Source organism: Choloepus didactylus, chromosome 9 (genome assembly GCF_015220235.1).
Source record: "Choloepus didactylus isolate mChoDid1 chromosome 9, mChoDid1.pri, whole genome shotgun sequence".
Lineage (NCBI taxonomy): Eukaryota > Metazoa > Chordata > Mammalia > Pilosa > Megalonychidae > Choloepus > Choloepus didactylus.
In genome coordinates this window covers 9,571,928-9,591,404 of record NC_051315.1, presented here as the reverse complement: position 1 = coordinate 9,591,404, position 19,477 = coordinate 9,571,928, and the positions used below count along the sequence as shown (strand labels likewise).

Below are 19,477 nucleotides of genomic sequence, written 5' to 3'. Positions count from 1 at the left end.
TCACCACCATCCATTTCCAATACTTTGCCATCACCCCAAACAGAAACTCTGTACCTGTTAAGCATTAAATCCCCCTCTCCACCCCCCATCTCAGCCCCTGGTAACTTGTATTCCAGTTTCTGAATCTATGAATTTGCTTATTCTAATTATTTTCATACAGGTGAGATCATACAACATTTTTCCTTTTGTGTCTGGCTTATTTCACTCAACAAGATGTCTTCAGGGTCCATCCATGTCATAACTTGTATCACAGCTTCATTCCTTTTTACCCCTGAATAAATATTATTGGGTCATAAAAAGAAATAGATCTTAAGCAAGCACCTGAAACCTTTGGCCTTTGGGAAATACCTATGTAAAATGATCAACACAGTGCCTAATACTTAAAAAGGGCCCTTTCTTCTTATCTGCCCAGGCTTATGGGGGAGGGGGGAGACTTGCCAATGACTACAATCCCTGCTCTCTTTAAACTCTGAACAAAGGGCTTAGCCTGACTCCTCTAGATGGACTGTTTACAGCAACCTTTCATTGCAGATCCCCCTTGAGTCTTTCCTTTTGGTGCCCTGGGGATCAGAAGCCAACAAGGATTTATTGAGAAGCTGTCTGTCTGCAGTGTTGTGCAAGCTATGATAAGCCATTGGCACCTCCTCTAATAAAATAAAGCCATCTGGCTCTCAAAGCCCTTTCATCTGGACCATTTCATTTAATTCATACAATTATCCTGCAGAAAACAGCTGTGGAATCCTGGGCTAGTTACTTAACCTTCTATGAGGCTCAATTTCCTCATCTGTAAAATAGGAATGAACAGTAGTTCTTACCTTAATGGGTTGATGTTCAGATTGAATTAAATAAGCCAAGGTATTTAATATGCCCAGTGCAATATCTGGCATTCTCTAAAAGCTTCTGAAATGGAAGTCCTCATCAGCCAGCAGTACCACCACCATCACAGGAAGATTTAGATGCCGAAGGAATTCAGAGTGGTCAAGGAAAGCTGTGAGGGAGAGCTAGGACTTGAGTTTGACCTGGAAAGATGGGTTTCTGGGGGCTAGACAGGAGGAAAACAAAGAATGATCAGTCTTGTTGGGCACAGGAGAATCAAGGATATGGAGATACATGAGCAGGTGCTCAGTACCCTTTGCCTTATCTTAGCACTCTTGGCTAACCAGTGTGTTCTGACACAGTGCAAGGGTTTGGCTGAATATTTTCTTCCTCAGAAGAAGGAAATGACAAGTGGAAGTCAAGGGGTCTCCCAGGAAGCTTGCTGGATCTGGTTCACAGTTGCTCTGAGCCCGAGATTCCAGGGGGAGATGATGAATCAAAGTCGGTCTTGAAATGCCAAAGAATAAAGGCCCAAATGTACTGCTGCTTGTGATTCTGGGTTCTGTGAAATGGGGGAGGGCACAGAAGCCATTGGTCTGGGAGCCATTTTCCCGTTACCCCTCCCTCATGAGGACTCATTTCACAGGAGCAGCCATCAGCCTCTTAATCTCAGTGTGTAAGAGTTTGACTATGTTATTTTTATGTCTATGTTTTGAGTGGTTAGACCATCCCTGGGGACCATATCCACATTGATTTTCCAATGTGTAGTCTATGAAACATCTGCCCAATCGTCATGCCTTGTATCCCATTTGGCTCTCCTGGAACATCTTTCCTTCAGCTCCTTCTTTAACCAAGCTCTACTTCTTTTCTCCTGAGAAACCTCTCACTGTCTATCACAGTTCTTGTGTCTCTTCCTTGAACTTGTGTCATCAGTGACCATCTACCAAATACAGCATAGTCATGAAGAACTTGGTCTTAGTTTGAATCCCAGTGCCGACAGTTCCTGGTTTTATCAAGTTCTATGACTTGGGTAAGTTGCACAGCCTCTGTGTCCCTCAGTTCCTTCCTCTGTAAATAATACTAGAGACTATTTATAGGGTTATTGAGCAGATTCTGAGATAATCCATGTAAACCACAAGAAAAAAAAATGCCTGACATTCTGTGCTCAATATGCAGTCACTATTTTATTAACTATAATTTCAATTATTATTTTTATCACTGTGTGCCCAGAAATATGGACTCTGGTTTCTTGGTGTTTCTGGGGACAAAGCGATGGAAATAATTACTAATAACTTTGATGAGTATCTAGTACCCAACACACAGAAAATTAATTGAATAGAATTAATAGATACTTACATTTGAAAATGGATAGCCTACCATGGTCCAGATGACTGAATTGGCTGATTGATCTGTCTTTAGCTCGGTGTATGTGCGTGTCTTGGTATTAGGGTTTTTGGGAGCATAGCAGGATAATTTTTGAGCACTCATTTTTATATGTCAATCACTATGCCAAACTGCATTTCAGATTTGCATTCTGAAAATGCTCAAACCTACAGAAAAGTTGAAAAAATAGTAAAAAGACTATCCCTATATTCTTCACTTAGATTTTCCATTGCACATCTGCCCAACTCCCCTTTCTATCTCCGTCTCTCATATAAAATGTGTGTTTTTTGTTTTGCTGATCCATATGAAAGTAATTTGCAGACATACAAATTACTTTACATCTAATGTCTTTCCAGCTTATATCACTCATAAGAACAAAGTTACTCTCCTACATAACCATAATACTATAACCACACATAACAAAATAAACATTAACCCAACACTATTAACTGATAACATAGTCTATCTTGTCCTTGTAATGTCTTCTATGGAAACTTTTATTTTTGCATTTTTATTCAGGATTCAAACAATGATCACACCTTGGATTTGATTGTCAGATACCTTTAGTCTCCTAATCAACAAGCACTCCTACCCTACCTCTTTTTCTTTTAGCTTTTCGTGATGTTGATATATATTTTTTTAAATGTATTGGCCACTTGTCCTGCAAAATTTTCCATAATCTGGACTTTTCAGATTACCTCCTCGTTGCTTGATTTAGCTTAAACATTTTTGGCAAGAAAACCTCATGATCTTTTTCTGTCTTCCTCGTGTCACATCAGGAGGTGTGTGTGTCTGTCTGTCTCATTAATTGGGGTGTGCTGCTCCTAAATTTTGCTAAAGTAGTGTCTGCCAGCTCTCTGCATGGTGAAGGTGCATTTTAATTAGTGAGTTATCCAAGGGGGGATATATACATGCACAGTAAGTGGATATCCTGTTCCACAGTGTTTCCTCCCATCCATCAGTGATCGTGAGCCTTATAAATGATTACAGTGGAATTTGTACAATGTTGCTTCTCTAATTCTATCATTCCTCCCATATTTAGAACTGCCATTCTACATTCTTCTATACAGAAAAGCTTTCTTTTTCCCACAACATCTACACCTCCTTTTGTGTCAGTATGGATTTATATTATTTCAGTATTTAATCAATATTATCATGATTATTCTTTTTGATGCTCAAATTGTCCCAAATGAAACTAGTCAAGGCCACCACATTAATTCTGCTCCTTTGTCTTTTTTTAAACTTTTTATTGTAGTAACAAATACATGGCACAATATTTCCCATTTTTTAGCCATATTCAAGAGTGCAATTCAGTGGTATCAATTGCATTCACAATAGTGTGCTATCATCACTGATATCTTGTTACCCCTCTTTTTCATCTCCTCAAACAGCGACTATCATCCCTGAAGCTATAGCTCCCTCTTCCTGCCCGTCTCCACTCGTGCCCCCATTTCACCTCGCGCCCCTGTAAACCTATAAACCATCAGCTGTCTGTATGAAGGTTGTTTCTTCTAGCCATTTCATATAAATGAGATCACATAATATTTGTCTTTTTGTGTTTGGTTTATTTCACTCAACATGATGTCTTCGAAGTTCATCCATGTTGTAGCATACGTCGGAACTTTGTTCCTTTTTATGGATGAATAATATTTGGCTTATCCATTCATCCATTGATGGACACTTGAGCTGTTTCTACCTTCTGGCTATTATGAATAATGCTTCCATAAACACTCATGTAGAAACACCTGCTTTATCCCTGCTTTCAATTCTTTGGGGTACATACAAATAAGTGGGATTTCCAGGTCATATGCTAATTCTATTTTCAACTGCTTGTGGAATGGCTGAACAGCATTGATTATTGGGAAAATGCAAATCAAAAGCACAATGAGATGCCACTTCACACCCACAAGGATGGCTAATATTTAAAAATCATAAAATAAGAAGGGTTAGTGAGGATGCAAAGAAAACGGGACTCATTATACTTTGCTGGTAGCACTGGAGAATGGCACAATTACTGTGGAAATCAGTCTGGTGGCTTCTCAGAAAGTTGAAAATAGAATTACCTGTGTCTTTTTCAATTCTCCCCATTCATCTTGAAGCATTTCCTTGCTTCGGACACAGAAGTTATTCCAGGCTCACTTTACCTGCCCCAGACCCAAAAGAAATCTGGTCCCTTTTTGTATGGAATAGAATTTGTAAACTTAGATCTAAGAACTAGGTTTGCTCATTGCGTCTAGGCCGTTTCAGAGGACAGAGCCGGAAAAGCTGTGTGTGTGTGTGCATGCATATTTGTATGTATTTAAATTATGAGTCCATACTGTTACAAGCAATGCAAACCAAGCACCATTAGATTGTGCCTCATCATTCTCTCTTCTGTATATATCTGTCTTCCCTCATGGTGAAAACATGCCCCACAGCATCTATATATTTGTTCATTTACTCTATCCTACAGTACACACAAAATAGTTTCAGAATCATACCTGCAAAATCACCACCAATAACAAAGTAAAGTTTAAGTTTTTATTTAGCTTTATTTTTTGTTCTTTGACTTATCCCATTAAGTTTGTGTAGTCAGGCTGAATAATGTGTTCAAAAGTTACTTGAATTAACTGTGTTTTACCTCACAGTGGTTATCTGTTTAATATCAGTTATGCTCTTTTGTTTCTGTTTAACATTCGGTTATAGGGTTAGCCTTTTTCTGACCTTTTTCATTTAATTTACGTTTTGAATATGTAAAACACTTTCATCTTACAAAATTCAAACATATATAGAGTAATTGACCAGAGATGTCTTACTCTCATTTCTTTGCCTTCTCTCTGTTCTGACCCACCTCTTTTAATAACCAATTTTATTTATGTTTGTTTCCTATGTATATTCCTATATCTCCTTTATTTTACACATAATTTAGAATATACTCTGCACCTCAATATCTTGATTTTTTCACTTTACAATATATAATGGAAATCATTCTATATCAGTTTGAAGAGAGTTTTATGCATTCTTTGTTAGGGTTGCCTAGTACTTCACTAACAATTAATGATACTTTATTCAAAGAGACACCTCTTGATGGGCATTTAAATTGTTTCCAATACTTTGCCATTTAGACTAAATAATCTTGACTGCACAGCAGCCTGCTGCTTTCAAGAACTGTGCCTTAAGTCAGATAAAATCCTGGGGGTCTATTGAAATTATAGTTCAGCATTAAGTAAACACCTACTATTTGGCAGGTGCTAGGAATAACAAAATTTATGCGACAGTGCTTTCCTTTGTAGTACTTACTGTTTTACAAGGCAGGGATGGGATGGGGGCTGTGTAAACAGATAGTTATAATAGTGCTTGAGGGAGGCAGGCTGAAGATGCTGATGGAGTAACAAAAGGTTTCCCCCTGGAGAGGACTCTGGCTCTCTACCGATATCATTTAGCTGCTTATGAGTCCTGGAGGAGAGAGTAGGAGGATGTCAGCTAGAATGGAAATAAATTGTTCCACTTGATTCTGGGTGTTTTTGTTTGTTTGTTTGTTTGTTTGCTCTCATTCACCTCCAGAGTCAGAATATAAGCTGCATGAGAGCAGAATAAGTAGATAATTTAATTTGAAGTGTGTGTGTGTGTGTGTGTGTGTGTGTGTGTGTGTGTGTGTGTGTTATTGGCGGGGGGGAAGCCTGTCTTCTTTGCTCACCTGATGAAAGGAGATAAAACATCCCCGTTAGATAGCTCTTCTTAAGTAAAAGGCTTATCTTTACCTTATGAACTCCTCTAGATCCAATCCTGGCAATGTTAGCTTTTCCAAAGGGGTGAGAACTGCTATTTATTATGTACCCATGTCCCAGGCGCTGGGTGACATCTTCCTAGAGTTTATCTCGTTTCAATCATCTGATCAAATATGAGGTTGAGATCCTTTCTCATTTGTATTTGGAGCCAGTCGATAACTTGGAGACATTAAGAAGCCCACTCAAGTTTGTCACAAGCAAGAGATCTAGGAGTTGAGTTGAGGTCTGAGTGAATCCCTGGTTTGAGCCTCAAAACGCACCAAAATCCTGTCTGCCAGGAAGATACTCTCAAAGACCCTGTAAAATCTTCTATCAGCAACCAAAGCCCTGTCCCAAAAGCTCACAGCCCTCTTCCCATCAGATGACTGAGATTTAGTGTCCCGTTTCTCCTTGTCCGTTTCCCATAAGGCAGCGGCACTGAAGGTCAATGGCCAGAAGGCTCATCCATGCCCTATTCCACTATTTTCTGCTGCCAATAATTTAGCATCAAGGGTTAGTGCCAAAGCCTTCCCTCCCCAGTCAGCTTAGAACACGTAGGCTCACCATCCCCATCCCAGTACCTAACTCAGTGTTCTACACGCACTGGATCTTTAATGCATTTGTATTAAATCAATGAACATCACCCAAGGAAGACAGAGTGTAGGTGGAGTCGGTTCAAAACCACCATGCGCTGAGACCATAAAACTGATTTCCCAGCTCTCTTGGATCACGCCACCTGTTTTAAAGCAAGGGAGAGATAAAATAATCCCCCAACAAGGTCCATAAAAAATAAAGGCTAAAGCGAAGTGTGACAATAAATCACAGTCAAGTGTGTTGTCTAGTAGTGGTAAAGCCGGTCCCGCGACGGCAGGTGAGGTGAGCATGGTAAGGGATGGGAGCCTGCCCTGCGCAGCCCGCCTTGCCGAGTCCAGGTGCGCCAAGGAGCAGTGCAGCGGGCAGGTCGCGGGCTGGTAATGGCACTGCTGCTTCCCTGACAGAAGCCAAGGCTTTCCCAACAGCTGCCACTGAAGCCGTTTTAGCAAGGCGTAGATGCTCACTTAGGCTGCTGGGCTCATACCCAGCCAAGGGAAAGGAAACAGCTCTTGCCAGGATGCCGGAGCCTTTTAAAGGAGTTGAAAGTCGCTTTGCATCAATTGTCTCCTCCCCATTCAAAGTCAGAGGGGTGGTGGGATGGACCCCCTCAGCACAAGTCCCAGAACTGTTTCTAAGAATTCAAGGAGCCCATCACATTCCCTTTCAATTGGTTCATCAAAATAACTAATAGCAGTTCAACTCTGCTTTGGTGCCAGGGACCACCTAAGGGCTAAGAAGAGATATCTGGTACACAGCTTCTACTCTGGGCCAGCCCCTCAGCTAGAAATCAGTCCTATGTTTTTAAACATGTCTCATAACTACACTGAATGCTTGGTTCTGTCCAGTTGACAGACGAGCAGACTGAGGTTTGGAGAGGTTACATGACTCATGCATGTTCAGGAATCGAGGAAGTGGCAGAGCTGTCATCAGAAGCCAGGACTGACAGTCCCCAAGCCCATGCTTTCCCCTGTAACATCTGCCTTCATTAGCCGCCGACAGCCCTTCCAAGCCTGTATTTACTCAGCAGTCATTGCCTATGATTTAAATGGGGAGATAAGGTACAAACATATGAAAAATTAAATAGCTCTCAATGCAGAACGACAAGAGATGTTACAAAGATGTACATGATTAGATGGCAAATGAGTGGTAGAGACAGCACTTTGAGGATTATTAAGCTCTCCTTTACCCTTGGCATGGAAAATTCACTTTGTCAACATAGATAACTGTACCAGAAGTGACCCCAGGGACCTTAATATAGATTCAGTTTATTACAATAGAAGTGTAAGTGAATTGGCACACTTTTCAAAGGGCTCTAAGCAGCTCCCCACAGTGATTTAAGTTCAATTGGGCTATGTATTGACAATCTGTAGCTTCTCTTCCTTCCAAGCATTGTGATAGAAAAATCACAGTTTTTCTGGCTCTGAAAAGAGACAGATATGTATGTAGAAGGAGGGCTCATTAATCAGAGTTACCTTCCCCCCCCCTTTTTTTTTACTTTCCCATTTTTTTTTGTTTGTTTATTTGTTTGTTTTCTGACTGGTTGTCCCCATGGTAACAGATGGAGCAGCTTATAGAGTTTATCATCACTATTATTAATAATAATGATCATCACAATAATAATACCAATCAGATATAATGAGAAAAAAACAGGAAAGAAAATTAAATTGTGGCTCAGTGATTAAATAATTTACAGCCATTGAAAGTATAGCTGGGTCTCCTAGAGAGCCAGGACTGTGGGCTGCTAGGGGTCTTTCCAGAGGTAATGACCCAGTTGGATTTCCCCATGGTGATGATGGTACAGAAGGTTCCATACCTACTACTCTGCTTTGTAGAAATTCTTTTTCCTTCCTCTCTCTTTTGTGCATATTTGTAATTGTACATGTTCTGATCTTGCAATGCAAAACTCCTTTTAAATTTGGACCATTACATAACACATGCATAGAAGAGCTGTTTGGAAATCCTGGAACAAAGAACCTGGTGGAATACAGATGGTGGTGATTAATTTATCTTGTCATTTGACAAAGATATCTGGAAGTCCTACTAGGTGCTCAATGCTAGCCTCGACTCTGGTGATCTGAGAATGAATGAGTGAAAGACTCCTGTTGACTTGTCAGCAATCAAGGTAAACTTGTGGACAATGTTGACTGGGGAAGCATCTTTAACAGCCTTGCTCTGTTCTTAGCAAACCAGCCCCCACCAAATCTCTGAGCAGTTCCCTTCCACCTAATTTTGAAATTACATATGCCACATGAGTCATCTGTCAAACTTTTTCCCCCAAAAGAAGGAGAGCTCTTTGAGGAGTTAGGTAGGACATTATCTTCCTTTGTAACTAGCAGAGAACAAACTGGGCACGTTTTTTAACTCAAAAACAAATGATGCATTTCACATCTTGGGAGATCTCATAGCTTTACGGGGAGATAGACTGAAAAGCTAAAATTCACAAGGCAATTTGGGAAATGTTTTGCTGGTCTACATAAAAATTCAGTCATGTTTTTGAGATGGGACTTTAGAACTCCATCATGCATTTTGCCAGATTCATGGGTCCATGAGGATTAAAAAGCCAATTCTGTCAAAGAAATTTGAGGAAATGCAAGGGATATGAATGACGGTAGGGATGCATGAGGCTATTCTACAATGAAGAACTAATTGAACTAGATGGTAATAATTTATCATATGTAGCTGCAGTTATATTCAAAGAAATTTCAGTTCATCCCACTTAACCCAATTTGAAGGATGAGCTTTTCTCCACCCCCTCCCAACTCTCAATGGACTGACATCCAGGTCCCCACTATAATGATATAACAAGGCTCCAATATGTAGTTTAACTATTTAGATTGCCAGACTCCTTTAAAAACCTGATGACAGTTACTGACTGCAGACAAATCCAACTTGTGCTTTCCATCATTCACTCATTCAGCAAAGATGAACCGAGGGCCCTTTCTGTCATATGTGGCAAAATAGCAAGAGCACAGGAACTAATAAAATTATTAAAACTTATTCTAAGTACCACCGAGAAAAATATCAAAAGGGCTCTTTTGGCTGGAGAAGGATCAGAAAGCCCTCTCTGAAAAGAAGATGGTGATCATCTGATAATCAGAGGAAGGCACACAGCGGAAGGTGACCACATATGTGAAAGCCCACGGTGGGGAAGTATCTAGTGTCTCCGAGACATCAGTGAGGGCCACTTCCTAGGGCTTCATGAGTCAGGGCCAGGGGAGGAGGGCATGGGGAGGGAGGGGACTGGTGGACATGGAACAGAGTTTGGATCTTCATGAGAAGCTTATGGACGATTTCAAGTGGGCTACTTTATGATATTGTTTTCAGAAAAAGAGTTTTGCTGCTGGGAGAAAGAGGAATTTAGTGGTGGTGATGAAACAAAAATGGCAGGAGGGAGAACAGATACAAGTTATTTTCAGTAGTCCATGGAGAAACTGCATGAATCCAAGATATATATTGGAGGCCTTCCTTATAGCTTAGATGTGGGGCTAAGGTAAGAGAGGGGGCAAGAAGAACTTCTAGGTTTCCGGCTTGAAGGATGGATAGATGATGGCGCCATTCATTGAGATAAGGAAGCCTGAGCTGGTGGCAGTGTGGAAGGCTGCTGAGTCCCGATAAAGATGTGTTATGCATGATCACAATTGATGGTGCGTATACACACACTCCTAATGTTTTTCATATAATTTCAGTGGGTTAGTGAATTGTCTTAAGCCCATTCATGGTCTCCAGGCAAATAGCCTCCACTTGAATGATTTTGCAAATTTTAGAAATAGGTTTTTGTCCATGCACAATGGGATTCTATTATATTTGATGGGATCATCCAGGGAACTAGAGGAAATTGGAAAATTGTAAGGAGGCAATAGATGCCCGCTTCCCTTGTCAGAAGTCTTTGGACCCAGCTTGGTACCCTCGTCCCCAAAGTGCTTCTGCCTCCCACTGTTTCTTCATCTAACATCTACTCTATCAATTAGAATTGGGTTCAGCTATGAATGAAAGGTACCTGTATATGGAGAGGGGTGCAGTAAATGAGTAAGGAGGTTCTTTTTCACTCACATACTATGAAGTCAGGAGGGGGGTGGTCCATCCCTGATTCCGTGGCTTTCTGGTGTTGAAATGATACAGACTTCTGGTTTTGACCTAGCACCATAATATAGTTGAAATGTGATTGTGTGAGCTTGAGCCACCTTCTCTGTATTCCAGTGAAAAGGAAGGGCGAAAGACAAGGAGAGTGCAAGCCAATTGAGTCAACTTTCTCTGAGTGGCTTTCCTAGGGCTTCACCCACCGCAGTCCACTTACATTCCATGAGCCAGAACTTAGACACGTGGCTGTACCCGTTTCTCAAGGAAATTAATACATTGTTGTTGTTGTTGTTCTTGCTTTATTATTGTTGTCTTAATTGGATACACGGCTGCCTCCACAAAATCAGTGCTCTGCTTTTCATAAAGGAGAAAAGGGATATTGGATAATGTTCTCTGGTGCACTCTTTCTTCCTTAAATCATGTGCAACATTTTCTGTCTTGGTTCTTTATTGCAGTTTTCTGGAGGAAAACTTATTACCATTTGCTTTCAATTGGCAGTCACATTAAAAGTCAGAATCGTAATTAATATCCCTGAAAATTTTCATAATAAAGCAACAAAGCAAATGCAAATGATTATTAATATTGTTTTCCGAATATCTGTTAAGTGCTCCTGTAAAACTCGACATCAAATCATTTGCATCTCATGATGGCAGAATTGATATTAATAGCCCCATTTTCTAATGAGCAAACTTCAGCGACATATTATAACAGTAGCCCAAATCCTCAGAACTGACTTGTATCAGCAAAAATGCTTGAGTCTGGATCAGACTGGTTGTAAAGTTAGGGTGCTTCGTTGTACCTTGAAGCCCCAGAAGCATCTCTAGAGAAAAGAAAAGATGTCTTTCGGTAGACTGGTGGGGGGGCCATGTCAGCGAAGGGTGGTATTTGGAGTCTAGGGGATTTGGTGATGCACCTCCAAAGCTGATTCACCCCTCAGTCTGTACATGAGACTGCACTGACCTGCATTACAGGGAAACCTGAGCAGGTTTCTCTTGTGGAGGCTGAGTTCACAGACCTGGGGGAGGGGAGCATTTCCTGTTCCGGGTCATCTAACCTGTGGCATGATCCTCCATGGATCTGCAGATGGAGGATAGGGGGCTCAGTCTGTCTCCTCTCTAGCTGTCTGGGTTTCTTGACTACTCTCCAGGGAAGAACCCTGCTAGCACGAGCTATTGTGAAAACTAACCTGCTTCCAGCCCCACCTTCTCCTTCTCCTCAATGAGTTTGTTAATATTTGTGAGCACCTTAAGGAAGAGTTAATCATCCACAAACTAACAGCACACAAATTTCTGTGAAATATCTAGTAATTTACTAATAATGAATCTTCTTACACTTAATCTTAACAACCATCCTGCATGGTTGATATCACTGATGTATTTCAAATGTTCTGATGAGGAAACTGGACTTTAGATAATCATTTGCTCAAGGTTGCTTACCTAGTAATGGTCAAGCTGGCTCACAGACCCAGATCTTCTGACCCCAGAGCACAAGCTTTGTCTATTAACCTCTTATTCCCATTCACTAAGTTGACCATCATGAACATTTGGTTTCAGTTTTAGTTAAAACCTGGGGTGGTTTCACACATGGGTCCACCTGGGAGTGAATCTCCACCTCCCCCACCCATCTAAAAGACTGTTCAAAAGCAATCTCGCATGTTTGAAAATCCTTTGGAGCTGATCTTCCCCAGCTCAAAACACCCTCTGTGCTCTCCTAGATCGGCATCGGAAGTAGTAACCAGCAAAGCCCTCATCAGCGAGTGTGGCATTGGCTATTGGCCTTTCAATATTTAGCCAGAGTCCAGGGCTTAATCTGTACTATTACCAAGAAGACTGGGGAACAAAAGATAGAAAGGTAGATAGAATATTATCCAACTACCTCCTTGTTTTCAGAGTTTGTCTTGCTGTTTCCATTAAGAAAAATAATCAGAAGACACAAGGCAGCTTTGAATCAGGAGCCAGCTATGGGGCTTAAGCTGTGAGCAGTCATCTCTCTTCTGTTGCGTATGCTGGGCTTGCAGCTAGGGCTAGAGCCCATTAACTGAATTGGAGCCCTCAATTGTCCCCTTATATCTTCTGCAAATTATACATCTAGATCTATCTATCTATCTATCTATCTATCTATCTATCTATCTATCTGCCAATTGTTGAACTGTTATAAGTTTCACCTCAGTGTCCAGAAGACAGGGTTGGCAATGCTATCAGTGGCTGTGAAATGAATGATTGTCTAATGAAACTTCCTTTTCCATCTTGGCAAAGATGGGATAACAATTTTGGGAAAATGAATCAATGACTAAGCTGATTGATAAATGAATATATGGGCAACTGGATGAATAAGTATATGGGTATGAAAATCTGTGTACACTTAGAGGAAAATCCAAATCCATATAATTTGTTGATTCTGTAGGGGCCACTTTTGGAATCATTTCAACACTTTGAGACTGGGGACAAGTTTACTTTGTCTCCTTGAGCTGTTATTTTCTCATCTGTAAACTGAAAATAGTAATGTCTGTTCTGGTGAGCTGTAATAAGTACTAGAGACAATATATGTGTCATGTCCTAGTGTGGAATGTAATAAATAGTATCCTTTGTAATAGATGAATACTGGGTTTTCCTTTTCTTCTTAGCCCCTTGGATATTTCAATACTATCAGTCTTTTTCTTTTCCTTGTGCCACATTGCCTTATCGAAAAGTTATTTTTATTTGGTTATTTATCAGCATTTTTCTATACTGGCAGCAACAACATTTTTGGAGTTTGGGGTTAATTTGCAACATTATTACCTTCACCAATGGAAATTATGCTCTATTTTTATTTTCAAGATTAAGCAGTTTTCGCTTTGTTTTTAGACTTTCGTTATGCTACCTCAATTAAACACTGGGGACACCTCGCATATCAGTGATCTGGTTTTAGCAAACAGTCTTAAGATGAGTCAGAATTCTTGAGCATAATTTAAATTAATGCTGCAAGAAGTATTTCCTTTTTAGAGTTGGGGAATACTTCAGAGATAATTGAAAGCAAAACCTCTTCCTCTTCCTCCTTCTTGTATGTTGAAACTGAGATGCAGGGAGATGAAGTTAATGAAAGAGATGGGATTAAAACCAGTGATTTTGGTGACTGCTTCTTTTCTTTTTCAACGACATCATGCCAACACCCATGCTACTGCCTCAACTAGTACTAAACACTCAGTTACTTTAGGGATGAGTGCTTCAGCACAATGGCCTAATAGGCCTTTCATTATCCAACGACCCTTAATTACCCTATCTGTAAAACTAAGAGGGATGAGAAGGGAAGGAACCACCTGGTTTCTACGCTACATTGTTTTTCAGCCCTGAGAATCTATGAGAATGATGAGGTGATTTTGTGGGCAAGATTCTCAGATGACAAAAGCCTTTCAAGTCTTCCTATTTCCTCTTTTGCTTCATTCATGAGGATGTTCAGAATTAAATCACATGCCCAGTTGCAGTAAACATAGCAGCCTGGGTTATTTTTACCAAGTGTCTGATACATTCCAGATACTGCCTTGCAAATTCTTAGTTTCGTTTTATATTCCTGAAAACTGGTTTTGCTCTCTCTTTTTTGTTTGTTTTATTTTGTTTGGCTCCACAGATGATAAAAATGTGTTGCAGAGAAGTGAAGTGACTTGCCCAAGCTTGTTAGTGGCAGAAACAGGTTTCAAGTAGAAATCACTCAAGCTTTAAAACCTCTCCTCTCCCCAGGGCTTCCATTCTTCCTTGCATTAGGCAAAACATGTTTCTCCACCCTGATTTTAAAGGTCCTCATCTCTGCATGTCTTTTTATTGTAAGCCTCTTTAAATATTTTTGTCAGATAGATGTGGCATGAAGAATACATAACAGAAGAAAACTGCAATGTAAGTGCATTGCACACAGAGCACAGATCTGTTAATGAGGCATATTTCACAAAGGCTTTCTGGGTGTAGGTCTTATCTTCAATGCATTACTCATGGTTCCCTGAAGACATTATCCATACTAGAGCTTCTCTTGACAGCAGTGTGTCAGTATCTGCTTTGAAGTACAGGCTTTGGAGACAGACATCCTGGGTTCAAATTCCTGCCTAGTCACTTCCTATCTTTGTGCTCTTGTGTTGGCTGCCTAACGCCCCTCAGTCTCATTTTCCTCACCTCTGACACGGCAGTATCAACTCTCCTCCAATTTCAAATGAGACTGTTGGTGTTAGGTACTTAGCTTAAAGCCTGTGGAGGAAACACTCCACAACGTCAACTCTTGAATTATTGACTCCCAGAATGTCTAGCTCTAGGCTCAGCTCCTGGGGAACACAAATTCTCTACATGAACTGAGCACACAGGAGGCAGTTAATGGTTGCATGGTGAGTGACCAGTTGCTCTGCTTGCATGTGCCCCTCTCCAGATCTCCCCTCTAACGTTTCCTTTTTTGGATTGTGTTGTCTGGGCAGAGAACCAGATCTGGACAACAGTGCAACACAACGGCATGGAGCTGACCCGTGTGCGGGGCTCTGACCCTGCTCAGCCTTACGTCATGGCCCTGGATTACGCGGGCAGCATGGAGCAGCTGGAGGCCGTGATCGATGGCTCCAGGCACTGTGAGCAAGAAGTGGCCTTCCACTGCAGGAGATCCCGCCTGCTCAACACACCCGGTAAGGCTCGCCCTCGCCCCTGCACTCTGTGTGATCCACGCAGGATGGCCAGGGTATGACCGGGGTCTCTCCAACCTGGCATATCAAGGAGAGGGGCATTTGCCAAGAAGGGAATGGAGGAAGTTGCAATTGTGTTGTGCAATGGAGAGGGGTCAGGAGGGGCCTCGGGACATCCTGCTCCTAACTCCCATCTCCAGGCTCTAACCCGGAGCGAGTTGCACAGCCCCCAGAGGTTTTCTCCTTGCCTTCCTAAAGAGAATGATGGCAACATTCATCCTGCAATGTTTGTGAGAATGAAAAGCTTCTTGAGAGTGATGGTACTTGAACAGAGCCTTTGAGACTGGGCCAAGCAAGTGTGGAGGTGGGCAAGGCTATTTCAGGCAAACGGAATAGCATATGAGAAGGCATCAAGGATCCAGTGCATTGAGAAAAGAGAAAGGTGGTACATCTGGGGTAACACATGAGTAAGGGAGCAGGCTTAGGCAATGGGCAGGTGGAGACAGACCTGTATGTTCTCAGTGAGCTAATGGTACAAGAAAAGTAAAAGTCCCTCCACTCTATTTTAAAATAAAGTTTGCTTTTAGAAAATATTATATTAACCCTCTTTATTTCCACAACCCCCAGGGTTATTTTATTTTTTAGAGTGAACAGTTGGATTAACTATTAACCTGTTTGCAAAACAGCTTCTAGGACTGCTTACCAAAACCTAGAGGCTAGTTGGACTATTGCTTTATGTTCTTGCAAAAAGGGGTTTGTCAAAATTTATGCAGACCCTGGGAGTTAGCCATTTCTAAAAAAAAAAAAAAAAAAAAAAAAAAAAAAAGGCTGAGAACCCCAGGGGTGTTGAGTACACAAAAAAGGGTGTCAGAGTCTCTAGCTTCAAGAATCTTACAGACATATGCTTGGAAGTTAGGACCTTTGAACGGCTTGAGAAATGAGACAATGAAGTGTCAACAAAGGAGAAGTGATAAAAGCCCAACTAAATATAACACACTGTCTCATTGATCTAGAATCTTCAAGGAAGTGATCGTTCCACCTAAGTGAATTTTCCAGGTAACTGTCACTTATCCCTTTAAGCACCAAAAATCTTTTCAAGGAATTTGTAACTATTTTAAATGAAAATCTTTCTCAAATGGATTATACACCTCGTTGCCTTCTTAAACAGAGAATTCTGAACATGAAATGTAACCTTTTCTTGATGACTCAGGAACATCACTATGAAAATCAATTATTATACTCTCCTTGGATATAGCCAAGCTCGCAAACCAGTAAGATTGGAGGCTCCAGTTGGTTTCCCTTTTGCCAGTGTCCTCAGAGCACGCTACCTTATGAGATTCAGCATTTGTTTTATACGTTTATTCGTATTTCTCTATTCCCTGGCTAAGGAAACTGCATCTCCCACTGTCAGCCCTATTGTCAGGGTACCTGTCTCTAGAAACCACCTTACACTCTTTTTATTTCATTGCTTCTAGTTCTCTAAGGATTGGGTTTGGTAGTTTTGTAGGTGATGGATCTTCTTTAGCATATGGATTTTGTATTATCAATTTGACCACATCATTGACTTTGTACTGTTGTTTTGTGTTTTTCTTTTGTTTTATTTAGTTTTCAAAACTTAACTCAATTGTCTTTAATCACCCAAGCATTTTTCAGAAGGAAAGGGATGCATTTGGGAAAAGGCCATATTTGGATTGAGTTTCTGATCCTGTTGCTAATGACCACTGTGACCTTGTACAAGTTTCTGCACTTGCACATACTTCACCACCTGGAAAATATGGATGGAAATTTTAATTTATAAGGAATTTGTGAGAACTGACAGAAAAATATAGTGTGAGCTCCGTGCCATGCCTGGCTCATAGTCGGTGTCCAACAAACTCTACTGGTCTCTTTTCCTTCCTTGCTCACAGCTTCTGTCCCAGCAGGGAAGATCCAAAATTTGAGCTGTCATGGGAACCGAGCTCAAAGGTGGATTTTATATCTACTTTTAACACTATAAATAGAATATTGTAATATTTATGTAACAGTAACCTCATGATTAGTAAACACCCATATGGAGAGCATCCCCCACCCAGAGGTAACAGCTGTTACATTGAGATGTGTTTATCCTTTGGACTTTTTTTCTGGATGCACATTCCCAAAAACATGAGAACATACTCTACAGACACTGGGGGGTTGAGGTTACTTGTTAATCTTTTTTGCTATGGGTTCTGAAGCACATGTGGTGGGTGAATGGACCTTCACATGCAGCATCAATTTTCTTCTGGGGAGCTGGCTCAGAGAACACAGTGTAGACTGTGAGCCAAGGGGGGGGGCTCCTGGCACCTCCACTTCCACATCTAGACCAGCACTCACCCACCCAGGCAGCCCTGTGGAAGTGTGGTAACATCCCTTAAATTCAGGGACAGAGCTGGCCTGGGTCCTGACTCAGGTGTGCTCACCTGGTAGAAGCAGGGGTGGGGAGAAGAGTGAGTCCTGGTAGTCACATGGATGGGAAAGCCACAGCCCACCGCATGCACCTGCAGGGAAATTTCCTGCTCTCCCTAATCAATGAGTCACTCCCTACCCAGAAAGAAAAGTAAAAAGGACAGAGGCCACCTCTTCCTTTCTTACCTGCGAGTCTGGAAAAGCCAAGCAAGATTTTCTTTTATGAGCTGAAGCCAGGGTGCATGAAAAAGAAATGATCCCTCTGTGATAAGGTTTTCCAACCTGTATTTGTCACACTCAAAAAATGAACACACACTTTCCATATCAAGAAATATGGTTATATGTGTTAAACCCTCATTTGTATGAGCGACAGAATATCCAAGTATATGAATGTACCATAATTAACAAATCTCCTTTTCATGGTTTTTGAGGCTTTTGATGCACTGACCTCTTCAATGTATCAACCATTGTATCAATTTATAGTCCCCACAACACTGTGGGATTACATGTCCATTTCCCAACTATGGATATTTCCAACCTGTTTCAACTTTGGCAATCTGATAATACAAAGGGGGATCAAAGACAATTATAAATATTTTCATTGTTAATTTAAAAAAAATGTGTAGGCTGATTCCCACAGCTTATTGAAGGGAGGTGCTACTGATGGCAGGGTTAGTAGAAGCAATTAAATAATACAAATTGTGGATCCAGGTGGAATGAAATCAATAAGAAGGGAATATGAAGGACATTTTCTTGCCATAGATTCTCAATACTCCACAAAAAATACTATTTTATATGGTTTATATTGAATTAAGTGGAAGAAATAAAAGAAGGAAAGTTGAGAGAGAAATAAAGACATAGTCATATTGAACACCAGTTACTAAGCATAATTTTTTATCTTTGAGGACATGTGCAGGGTGCTATACAGACATCATCTGTAATCTAAACAAAAAATCTGCAAAGAAGGGTCATGACCCCATCTGGTAGTTCAGATAATAGAATCCGGGAGAGGTGAGGATGCTTATTTCTTGCCACAAGGCTGGGGAGGGTCCACTATATTTACCACATTCAGCCTTGCCGTAAGTCAATGCGGGGGTGATGATTTCTGATATGCCATGCAAAGCCTCGAAGTGCTAAGAATTGTAAGGAAATAAACTAGCCAGGGAAAGCATGAATGTAAATAACTTTCCTTATTTTGCGGAAGAATATAGAGCAAAAAAAGAGCAGAGAAGCTGGAGCAGCCCCTGCTAAAGTCATGCAGTTGTCAGGGTCAGTTTGAACTGGCCCTAATTCCTAGTGCAGCAACAATGTGTCTGTTTCATCCTTGCCTGGTTGCCAGCAGCTTCCATGGTTCACCCAGGGTATCCCCGTGACTGCATCCCTAGGGCCTTTTTCCACCTGTTCTCAGCCCCAGCTTCAATTCATTCATCCAGCAGCAGCTGAGAAATAAGGAGACTGAAGACAGGCAGGATAAAGTCATGCATGGTTCAAAACTGTGTTTTTTTTTTCCATTCAGTTAGTAATTGAACCATGACACTGTCATTTTCCGACAGTTTCCTCTGATATTCTTCCCCTGAACTACTGATAAGTGCCAGCCCAGTGAAATCTGTCATCTCTCTCCTTAAGGGAAGATTTCTACCAGAAACTCTCTGAAGGAGCAGGATTCTGAGACATCAGGGTGTACAGGAAATGTGCCTTTGTTGTTCCCGTGCATCTTTGTCATTAGGCTTGGTCCTTCCTATCTTTAGCTTTATGCAGGGCTTGAGGCCCCACACTGCAGAGCAGCTTCCAAGACCCAGAAGGGATCACC

At 41.1% G+C, this 19,477-nt stretch overlaps 1 protein-coding gene across 1 annotated transcript in view; it reads left to right on the top strand.

Annotated features, from left to right (window-relative positions):
• CNTNAP5 (contactin associated protein family member 5) overlaps positions 1–19,477 on the top strand; it is an 860,113-nt gene that overhangs the window by 572,209 nt on the left and 268,427 nt on the right. The window contains 1 exon segment of the mRNA XM_037849799.1: positions 15,046–15,246. Coding sequence (XP_037705727.1) covers positions 15,046–15,246 — 201 coding nt within the window.